At 39.6% G+C, this 11,697-nt stretch overlaps 1 protein-coding gene across 3 annotated transcripts; it reads right to left on the bottom strand.

Annotated features, from left to right (window-relative positions):
- Positions 1–572: 572 nt before the first annotated feature.
- On the bottom strand, positions 573–11,697 carry LOC105044851 (probable inactive receptor kinase At5g58300). Of its 3 annotated transcripts, none has more exons than XM_010922891.4 (3): positions 11,465–11,697; positions 8,237–9,602; positions 573–1,411 (listed from the first exon to the last, which is right to left on the bottom strand). In XM_010922891.4, the coding sequence occupies exons 2-3, from the start codon at positions 9,522–9,524 to the stop codon at positions 795–797; spliced, it is 1,905 nt and encodes a 634-aa protein (XP_010921193.1). In that variant the 5' UTR covers positions 9,525–9,602; positions 11,465–11,697; the 3' UTR covers positions 573–794. The 3 variants fall into 3 exon arrangements, with proteins under 3 accessions (XP_010921193.1, XP_010921194.1, XP_073113549.1); XM_010922892.4 differs by having other exon boundaries at positions 8,237–8,655; positions 11,465–11,696; XM_073257448.1 differs by lacking the exon at positions 11,465–11,697 and adding an exon at positions 9,784–11,436.

Raw genomic sequence — 11,697 nt, forward strand, 5'->3', positions numbered from 1 at the left:
TTTCCGAAGCCTCAATTTCCATTCTTTCTTTGAGAGTTCATTGCGCCGTCGATATGATGCACAGCCTCTGGGGACTGTTGAAGATTTGTTGAAGAATACTGTAATTCAATTGTTCGGGTGCCGATACGCACAGCCGAAAAAAGATTCGCCCCAAAAAAAGGGCATTCATGTGTAGCTTGTACAAGCCTCAAAATGTTGTTGACATTACAAATAAAAGAGTGAAATTAATAAATTGAAAACCACTCATGCATGGTTCATTGAGTGGTCATACGGTGGGGAAATTATAGCATGCCCATCAGGAACCGGATTGTTGAACTTGATTTTTGCGGATCAGGAACCGGATTGTTGGCAACCGCGGCCCAAGTGCTGAATCCATCTGTTTCGGTGGTCCACTAAAATGATGATCCACGGAGAGGGCTTTGGAGAACCATCACCCATTGGTTCAACTCCGAAGAGTCCTTTAACCCTGTATCAACTTGATCCATACCGCAGGCGTTTCTCAAAGTAGTTGCCATCAAACTGTACCCATATGCTCCTCTCTCTTTATAAGCTACCAGAACTTCTTTCTTCGATACGAGAAAATAAAACATACCAATTAAATTATGTAAGAATTAGTGTCAGAGTTTCACACAATTACCAAACATGAAACATGGTACAGGCCCGGGGCACTCATTTGCGCAAAGACCACCATGCATGAACTCAAGCATCTTTACACAAACTAAAGTCCCTAACCAACTCAAATCAATTGCCCGAAAATGATATCCAGAAGTAATGCCATGCGTCTCTCTGACCCCTCACAATGTTTGCGCGGTGGAATCCTTGGGTTTGCTCTCCAAGGATGAACCAGACTTCCGGATCTCCTCAATCATCCTAACCACGTCCTCCATTCTTGGCCGTTGTTCTGGAGTTCTCGCGACGCAACTCATCGCAATCTGGAGCATCCGAACCAGCTCTTCCTCATTGTTGTGATCCATCATCAGCTCCACATCAAAAACTTCAGCAGTCCACTCCTCTCGGACCACAGATTGGACCCATCTTGGTAGGTCAGCAACATCATCATGCCCCTGGGATTGAAGTGGAGCTTTCCCAGTAAGCATCTCAAGGAGGACGACCCCGAAGCTGTAGACATCAGATTTCTGAGTGATCTTTCGGGTCTCCATGGTTTCAGGTGCCCGATAACCCACCATGAGCTGGGAGAGGGTGGCAGGAGGATTCATAAGAGGAGAGAGGCCATAATCAGAGACCAATGGATTAAGGTCTTGACCGAGAAGGATGTTGGAGGATTTGATGTTGCCATGCACAAACTTTGGACCACCTTCAGAATGAATGTGTGCTATGCCATGTGCTGTTCCAAGTATCACTTTTACTCTGGAGTCCCAGTCCAGTGGTGTCCTTTCACTGCCCCTGTTTCCTGTCAATCATTTTTGAAGGAATATAACATACAACTAGTTATATTTACATTAACATATAATCTTCTGCTACATCTCTAGCATCGAACTCAAATGCAAGTAAAGAAGCAGCTAGCCAAAGTACCTCATACCAATAGAGAGTATACTATATGAGTTGAGATCTACAAATAGACACTAAGATAAAATACTAAAACAAAAGTGCACGTGATCTGTGACCTTATTTCAGCTTTCAATGTTTTTATCATTTAATTTATTGCACCACCAAGTTTCTAATTTATACAAGTGCATTGGTCCATAGCCACAAACTAGCATGAAGCTCTGAAACTAACAAGCACATAAGATTTTCACAACTTTCAACATATTGGAAAACAAGATATCAAGGATTCAGGCTCCAGCGGGATGTCCCACGGGACACCGGAACGAGGTACCATCCCATATGGCGGGACAAGGCCATCCCGTTAGTGTCCTAGCATCTCAATCAAAATGCCTTCGGACATCCTCTATCCTAAGTATCAGGATGGGATGGGACAGCGACGCATTCCGTTCTACGAAAAAATCAGGACAGTCCCATCCCACGGGATTTAAAATCTTGCAAGATACTACTCTCAAAATCAGCAAACGCTGAACTGACCTGAATCGGATGGTTCGGCCCATATTCAAGAGCCATTGAGGGCTCTTTCCTTGACCGCCAGACACCGCTCATTCCCCCTCTCCCCTGTCTTTGGCATCTTCAACCTATGGATGGTATAAGGTTTGTTGGCTATGGCTATTTTTATGATAATAAGATAGAAAATTAAATTGAGAAGTCCAAACGGATCTGACAGTAAATATATGGCTTCAATAATACCACATCTTTATACATTTGATTTTTGAATCAATCGATCCTACCTCTTAACTAACAAAGTTTACAAAATAGCTGGCCATCACTTGTATACCTTGCAATTCTTATTCCAAAGGTACTGAACAAGAGACACCTTCTTAAATTTGTTGTCTTGTACTCCAACATGGCAATGTTTTGCGCATTCATTTTAGGCATTATGGCATTACTCTTCAAAGTGAGAAAGATACCAGACTTAAATTTATACACCGCATTATAACCTAAAATAGATGTACTTGTTGAGAGTTGCAATACAGCCTTTAATATTTAAAATCATATTCTACTTGTTATAGCCCAAAACCCAGCCCAACTAAGCCCAGCCCAGCAGACCCAAAAAAAAAAAAAACAGGGGAATCAAACCGGGAAGAAGACTCCCGATAGGAGTCTTCTTCTCCGGCGAGACCAGGGCAAGATCGGACTCCTAGGACCCCTCGGAGTCCTAGGGTTCCCTATAAGAAGACCTCCTCTCCCTTGAGACCGAACATCGGCCTCCTCCCTCTCTCTTTCTCTCCATTTTTCTCGATCGAAGACGCGGACACCGTTCGGTTTTTCACCGTGATTGCTCGCCGGTGAGGTCACCGGAGGCCGGGGTGAGTCTTCCTTTCCTTCCTCTCTTCCTTCCCTATCTTCCTGTACCTTTGCTTGAGGCGGCCGGCGACGAGTGTCGCCGATTTTCGGTCGGGAAGGAGACCCTGTTTTTGAGTCTTTTTTCTTTGATTTTCTGGCGCCGGCCATCGTAATCGACCGCCGGCCATACTCCTCCGTGACCGGGGGAGTGGCCCCCGTCTGCCGCCGGCCTCCGCCGCGGCGGCCGTGGCCTGAACGGCCCGGCAAAAGGAGGGGACGCCGGTCCCCTGTTCCGGCGCGAGAAGAAGAAGAAGAAGAAAAAGAAGAAAAGAAAAAAAAAAAAGAGAAAAAGAAAAGAAAAAGAAAAGAAAAAAGAAGAAAAAGAAGAAAAGAAAAGAAAAGAAAAGAAGAAAAAGAGAAAAGAAAAGAAAAGAAAAAAATAAAAATAAAATATAATAATAATAATAATAACAAAATATATATATATACTTATATATATATATATAAATAAATGAACAAATAAATAAATAAAAAATTTGATGAGAGAGAGAGTTTCTCTCTCTTCTTTCAGTCTGAACCCTGACTTTCTCTCTCTGGAATTGGACTTTCTCTCTACTTTCTCTCTCTAGAATTTTCTCTCTCTAAGTTGTTTCTCTCTCTTGATGGATTTCTCTCTCTCTAAAGTTATCCTTCTAAGATTAGCGTAGTGGAAGGCTTCATCTGATGATTTTGATCGAGTTTAGGGAAGAGTCTGATTTTAAGTGAGGTTTTGATTTTGGGATTTGTTAAATTTAATTTTGAATTAAAATTAATGTAAAAATATAATTTTGGATAATAGGCACGGAAGAATCTCCTAGAAGTTAGTCGATCTATTCATTCAGTGCTCCGTGAAAGGTAAGTAATGAATCATCTTCTCGAGATATTCCATATTTATTCTGAAAATAAATAATTATTCTCTGAAATTATGCATGATTTATGAAATTATGTTTTGAAAGAAAAGTGCTTTTGAAATATTATGGTACGTCGATTTATGCACATGTTCAGTGAAAAATTATGATATATTATGGTACAAAGTGTTTTGATACAGATCGGATTTATGCTCTCAGCCTAACTATGTTTTAGTGGGCCCCGCCAATGGGGATTATACGTTGGTACTCAGTGGACCCTGCCAGTGGGGGTTGTGCGCTGGTGTTTGTGGACCCTGCCAGTGGGGGTTGTACGCTTGTATTCTGTGGACCCCGCCAACGGGGGTTAAACGTTGGTCATAGTCAAGGCTGTTGAGTTACGAGTGTTTTGAATCGAATTGGATTTATGATTATATTATATGTGAATATTTGAAAATATTGAAATTGTATTAAATCAGCATGAAATATATTTTTATATTTATTTGCAGCATTATTCTTGAAAATTATATAATATCTGAAATATCTGGTAGAGATACTTGTTACTTACTGGGCTGTCTAGCTCATTACCTTTCTTTCTATTTTTCAGATTCAGATAATTAATTTCGAGCATGGGACGAAATATTGGGACAGAGCTTTTAGAAGTGAGATTAGCATTGTCAACTTCATTAAACTTAGATCTATTGTTTTATTTTTAGCAAAAATTTTATTGGATGTAAGACATTTGATTTAAATACTTGAATTACAGTTGAATAATACTTAATTGAATTTATTCCGCTGTGATGCATTGATATCGTGATGAGATGCCTTGCATGCTTATGGAGAGAGTTCTTCATGAGTATGCGGCGGTTGCCGCGACCCTCGATTCACAATCTCGGGTCGGGGGCGTGACAATTAATATGGTATCAGAGCATAAGTGGATAAATTATGACACATAGAATTAGACATAGTATGAGTGTAGGTGGGTAAACATTAGGAATATGGGGACGTTAAAGTATGAGCATCATAATAAACCCATCCTAACAAATAGATAAATGAATCTAATAAGGTTTTTGAATTTGGAAAGTACGAATAAGAAGAAATATTTTTGAATAATTGAGATGTCATCATATGATTCATAGAAGTATGTTTTTCCTATCTTATGATGGGTTGGAATTAAGAGTGGTTAATATTTTGAAATAAATAAAGAAATAAATGAATGATGATGAATGAAGTTCTTATGCAAGAATAGAGACATTGACCTTCTTCTATTCACAAGAGATAGATTTGACTTAAGTCATGAGATATTGAACATTATTTTACAGAAAATGAGATCATAATTTGAAAATTTTAAAATATTAAAAATATTTGAGATGTTGATCTTGATAAATAAGAAAATGAATGGTTCCATTTCAGATCGAAATTAATGTATTGACTTTTTTCTTATGAAATGATTTAAGAATGAATTTATATCAACAATTAGAATATTGAAATATTTGTGGATGAGATTCAAGTAAGAAACTATGAAGACTCAGGCAAGAAAAATTTCGAAGACGAAATTTCTTTTTAGGGGTGAAGAATGTTATAGCCCAAAACCCAGCCCAACTAAGCCCAGCCCAGCAGACCCAAGCCCCCAAAAAAAAAAAAAAAAACAGGGGAATCAAACCGGGAAGAAGACTCCCGATAGGAGTCTTCTTCTCCGGCGAGACCCGGACAAGATCGGACTCCTAGGACCCCTCGAAGTCCTAGGGTTCCCTATAAGAAGACCCCTCTCCCTTGAGACCGAACATCGGCCTCCTCCCTCTCTCTTTCTCTCCGTTTTTCTCGATCGAAGCCGCGGACACCGTTCGGTTTCTCGCCGTGATTGCTCGCCGGTGAGGTCACCGGAGGCCGGGGTGAGTCTTCCTTTCCTTCCTCTCTTCCTTCCCTATCTTCCTGTACTTTTGCTTGAGGCGATTAGTGACAAGCGACGAGTGTCGCCGATTTTCGGTCGGGAAGGAGACCCTGTTTTTGAGTCTTTTTTTCTTTGATTTTCCGGCGCCGGCGATCGTAATCGACCGCCGGCCATACTCCTCCGTGACCGGGGGAGTGGCCCCCGTCTGCCGCCGGCCTCCGCCGCGGCGGCCGTGGCCTGAACGGCCCGGCAAAAGGAGGGGACGCCGGTCCCCTGTTCCGGCGCGAGAAGAAGAAGAAGAAAAAGAAGAAAAGAAAAGAAAAAAAAGAGAAAAAGAAAAGAAAAGAAAAGAAAAAAGAAGAAAAAGAAGAAAAGAAAAGAAAAGAAAAGAAAAAAAGAAAAAGAGAAAAGAAAAGAAAAGAAAAAAAATAAAATAAAAATAAAATATAATAATAATAACAAAATATATATATATATATACTTATATATATATATATATAAATAAATGAACAAATAAATAATAAAAAAAAATTTGATGAGAGAGAGAGTTTCTCTCTCTTCTCTCTCTTCTTTCAGTCTGAACCCTGACTTTCTCTCTCTGGAATTGGACTTTCTCTCTCTACTTTCTCTCTCTAGAATTTTCTCTCTCTAGATTGTTTCTCTCTCTTGATGGATTTCTCTCTCTCTAAAGTTATCCTTCTAAGATTAGCGTAGTGGAAGGCTTCATCTGATGATTTTGATCGAGTTTAGGGAAGAGTCTGATTTTAAGTGAGGTTTTGATTTTGGAATTTATTAAATTTAATTTTGAATTAAAATTAATATAAAAATATAATTTTGGATAATAGGCACGGAAGAATCTCCTAAAAGTTAGTCGATCTATTCATTCAGTGCTCCGTGAAAGGTAAGTAATGAATCATCTTCTCGAGATATTCCATATTTATTCTGAAAATAAATAATTATTCTCTGAAATTATGCATGATTTATGAAATTATGTTTTGAAAGAAAAGTGCTTTTGAAATATTATGGTACGTCGATTTATGCACATGTTCAGTGAAAAATTATGATATATTATGGTACAAAGTGTTTTGATACAGATCGGATTTATGCTCTCAGCCTAACTATGTTTTAGTGGGCCCCACCAATGGGGATTATACGTTGGTACTCAGTGGACCCTGCCAGTGGGGGTTGTACGCTGGTGTTTGTGGATCCTGCCAGTGGGGATTGTGCGCTGGTATTTGTGGACCCTGCCAGTGGGGGTGTGCGCTGGTATTCTGTGGACCCCGCCAATGGGGGTTAAACGTTGGTCATAGTCAAGGCTGTTGAGTTACGAGTGTTTTGAATCAAATTGGATTTATGATTATATTATATGTGAATATTTGAAAATATTGAAATTGTATTAAATCAGCATGAAATATATTTTTATGTTTATTTGCAGCATTATTCTTGAAAATTATATAATATCTGAAATATCTGATAGAGATACTTGTTACTTACTGGGCTGTCTAGCTCATTACCTTTCTTTCTATTTTTCAGATTCAGATAATTAATTTCGAGCATGGGACGAAATATTGGGACAGAGCTTTTAGAAGCGAGATTAGCATTGTCAACTTCATTAAACTTAGATCTATTGTTTTATTTTTAGCAAAAATTTTATTGGATGTAAGATATTTGATTTAAATACTTGAATTACAGTTGAATAATAATTAATTGAATTTATTCTGCTGTGATGCATTGATATCGTGATAAGATGCCTTGCATGCTTATGGAGAGAGTTCTTCATGAGTATGCGGCGGTTGCGGCGACTCTCGATTCACAATCTCGGATCGGAGGCGTGACACTACTACTATAAATTGCATCCCATTTAGCAAAGAGTCGAGGATTTCATACTTGGTACTTAAAAGAGTAGTTGGCTTAATCATCTAACTTACAAGTACATTTGAATACATCAATTGCCTCGAATTTAAATCCAATAATGTCAATCTAATTGCATGAGTGATAAGCCTAAGTTCCTGATGGGTGGAAGCACAAAGGAGTAATTCTGGGACTGAGAAAGCTATACTTTTCAGTTCTCAAAATCTGTCAATCACTGAGGCCTGAAATCACCATGAAATCATGTAAGAAGTGCTGTTAAGTATTTAATCTACTCAGTATGAACATACCATCTCCTGTCAAATCATCTTGGAGCTTTCTGTTCTTTCTTTTTTCTTACTTGATTATTATAGGAAAAATGAAAATAATTTAGTTGGTTTTACTATATTTGGTCCAGGCCTTGAGGAGAGAAGATTTAACAGTTAAATTAACAATTGAGCATTTGGATAAAGGCAGAAATATTTTAATTTCAACTTAAGCTTGAAAGATATCTCAAAGATTGTTTTTACTGTATATAGATGGATCGGGAAGATTGTCAACAATGTATTTTAAAACTTTAATCTGCATTTAATATCAGTGATCCTAAATAAGCTATCAGCATTCATTATCTTAGTGTCGCTCCAAGGACAAAATTTGTAGTGCACAAGCATTTCATAAATTAAACTTTGCACTTACACATAATCTATAGAATAATAAAACGCTAAACTAATGCAAACATCAGGGTTTTAGAGAGGCATACCATGCAAGAGGGTAGAGAAGCTGCCAGTGGGAACATAATCATAGACTAGGAGCTTTTCATCTTTGGAGTAGAAATAAGCACGAAGTGGAACAAGTTTTGGGTGTTGCCCGACCCTTCCAATGATCTCCATCTGTTGTTCAAATTCTCTCTTCCCCACCACTACTTCCTTCAACCTCTTCACCACCACTGCAGTGCCATCCTCAAGAACAGCCTTATAAGCCGTCCCATAGCTCCCCTTCCCAAGGACTTCAGCAGAAGCCCTCAGCAGATCTTCCAAGTCAAAGTTATAAGCACAGCCTTCAAAGAAAACCAACTTATTCTTCTCAGCCATTTGAACTCCACTACTGTACTCCTCTTTAGGCTTTTCAACAGTGGAGCCCTTCTTCTTCAATCCTCCAGTACCTTCTCCACCTTTCCTCCTTATAATGCATATAAATAGAACCATTAAAAGAAGCAGCAGCAAGGCCAATCCCCCAACAACAATTGCAATTATAAACCCAGCACTAGCATTTTTCCCGGAGTTTTTTTTATGATTTTCGGAGGGTGCCGGTGGGAGTGACAAGGAAGGAGAAAATGGTGAAGGTGAAGGAAGAACTGCAGAGCATTGAGGTAGAGGTGGGCCACACAATTGAGGGTTTCCCAGGAATGAATCATTTGAAAACTTTTGGAGGGAAAATGGTATGGAACCATTTAGATGGTTGTAGCTCATATTTAAATGTTTTAGCCTGAGGAGTTTAAGGTCGGGGATGGGTCCAGACAGAGAGTTGTTTTGTAAATTCAATACAGAAAGTTGAGACAGGTTTTGAATTCCCAGGGGAATTTCTCCTGTAAAGGAGTTATAAGAGAGGTCAAGGGACGTGAGGCCCAGAGAAAGTGAGGCTGGTATATCTCCAGATAAATTATTGTGTTGAAGGTTAAGATTCTGCAGGGAAGGAAGTGAGATGATATCAGCTGGGAGATTTCCGGTCAGATGGTTGGATCGGAGGCTCAAGACTTCGAGGGCATCAAGCTTGCCGAGTGTATTTGCAGGGATTGGGCCAGAGAGCCCAGCCCCTGGTAGCCTGAGAGCAAGGACATGAGTTTGGTCTGCTGTACATGTCACCCCAATCCAAGAAGAGCAGATTGAGGTGTTGGTGTTCCAGTTAAGTTTACGGGGATGGTGGACTGCATCCACAAAAGCAAGGAGAAGTTGCTTATCAGATCTTAAGTCACCAGTGGCTGAAGAGGGAAAGCACAGTAGAAGGAAGAGGAAAGGAACTGAGAAGTATCTGCAATTGAGGTAATCCATGGCTAGTCTCTTGGAACAGGAAAACAGAAAATGAATGGGAATTCCAAGTGTTGGAGGTCAACAGTTCTTCCTCTCCTGCTGCAGTGATTAAAAAAAAAAAACAAGCATAACTGAGTAAGTATATGGCCTAAGCACTTAAACCAAAGAACAATCAAATCATCCTGTATTTTAACTGTAGATATCTCGAAGAATGGCTTTGTGCATCCAAAAAGAATAAAGAAAGCAATCACAGAGAGACAGAGAGAGAGAGACTAATGACCTTGCTAATAAATAAGAATCGATCATTATGATGATATAACAAGTCAAGCCGAGAAAAAGCACCCATTTTCTGACAACAGCATAAACAGAAGCAAATAATCAGTATTATCTAACTATCTTCCAAACTCATTTGACTAGAAGACAATTTGCAGGCTAAATGCTTAACAGAACTATTTGCTTGGCAGACTGAAGGGTTAATTTTTGAAGTAGGAGGGATGCATTTGGCTGGAATGGAACATTAAGAAAGCTCCAGCACTTCCTTTGCAATTTTCTCTAGGTAGCGAAGGCCACTTCAGCTGTCACTTCCTCAAGGGTAGCTGTTGAAAAAGGAGATGAGACTCTTGTTACTGTTTCTTAAAACCTCAAGCTAAGTTGAGTTGAGCTGTTGAGCCTTCTTTTGAAACCTACTACATGTAAACATAGTCCAAAGAATTGTATAGAACAAAAGGGCCCCACTTTGAAATAATAGCACCCATCCAAAGAGAGAACCAAACTTTCTGGAAAGAATACTGTCAATGAAAAGAGAAGGAACATCCACTTTCCACTAATTAGCAAACTATGCGGTGCTTAACACCGGTTATAGAAAACTAAGAAAAATAAAGTTTTTGATCCCCTTCTCTCAAAAGGCAAAGAAAGAAAGCAAAATCCCACCAAAACTATCCTCAAAGAAGAGAATCTCAATTTCTACCCAACACTTGGATCTCACCTCGTCTACTTTCTTATATCAGTACAGAGCAGCAATTAAAGCATTGGTTGCCCAAAAAGTAAAAGAAACGAAAAGAAGCCATTGCAAAGCAAAACCACCAACATTTTTCACCACCAAAAGAAAAATAAAATAACGGAAGCAGCCCTATAATGGAGGTAGGGGTATCAAATGCGCTGCTATGCATTAGACTCACCCATTAAGCGGATGTAGTAATTACTAACAAGATGTAGATAGAAGAAACCAAAATTATCAGAGGAAAAAACCATTTCGTCTAATTGCTGAAATAAATTCTCTAGCTATAAACCCAAACAACAGAGGAAGACTCCTTTCCTTTAACCATTTCTAGAAGATTAGCAGATACAGCACTGGAATTTTAGATAAATCTATAGTTTTTCAAGAACTTTACTGAATCAAAGAAAGAAGGAAAACAGTTGTGACTTCGAAACTCTGCAAACATTCAAATACACTAGTAACTGCACTGCATTGAAGGCCATAACTCGAAAGGTCAGGCTCCAAGGGCCGGAAATAAGAGCTGAACAGCTTGATATCCAAACCCTAGATTTACAGTTAAGGAAAAACTTGAAATATTGATGGTTCTGTTCCGACAAATGGGGCTACTGATCCCTATAAAAAAAGAGCACACACTGGAGCTTTTACCATCCACCCAACAAAGAAGAACTTGGTTACTCCTAAAAAACCGCCACAAGCGTAGCAAGAATTCCAAGAACAGCAGCAAAAGTCAGGAACTTAAACCAAACCGAAAGAATAAGACCAGTTTTTCATCTAAATTCAAAATAAATTCTTCAAAAATTCCATCTAGCAAGCTCAAAATCCTCCACGCCAGTCTCCTGTCCTAAAACCAAAGAAACGCTGCGCAACCTCAGGCCACTCCAGTAAAAATCCAAACTTTGAAGCTTAAAACCTATTATTTTAGCTGCACTTAACGAATTAACAGCAAATTCCTGGAAATTCTCACCGGCTCCCAGGCATTCGTCCAAGAACCCAGCACTAGACGCCCGCGGTGGCCCGAGCCGACGCCCAGAACTCCATCCGACAAATCCCGAGGCTCTTAGAGCGCCGAGACCGTCAATGAAGCCAGAACAGGCACTACATTCATCTGAACTGGTGCTGTGTTTAGGGTTCTCGGAGGGTTGGAGACGGGAGAGAGAGCTTTTGACTTCAACACCGACGAAGTTCCCTCTTCGTGAC

This window comes from Elaeis guineensis, chromosome 5, assembly GCF_000442705.2.
Source record: "Elaeis guineensis isolate ETL-2024a chromosome 5, EG11, whole genome shotgun sequence".
NCBI classification, from domain to species: domain Eukaryota; kingdom Viridiplantae; phylum Streptophyta; class Magnoliopsida; order Arecales; family Arecaceae; genus Elaeis; species Elaeis guineensis.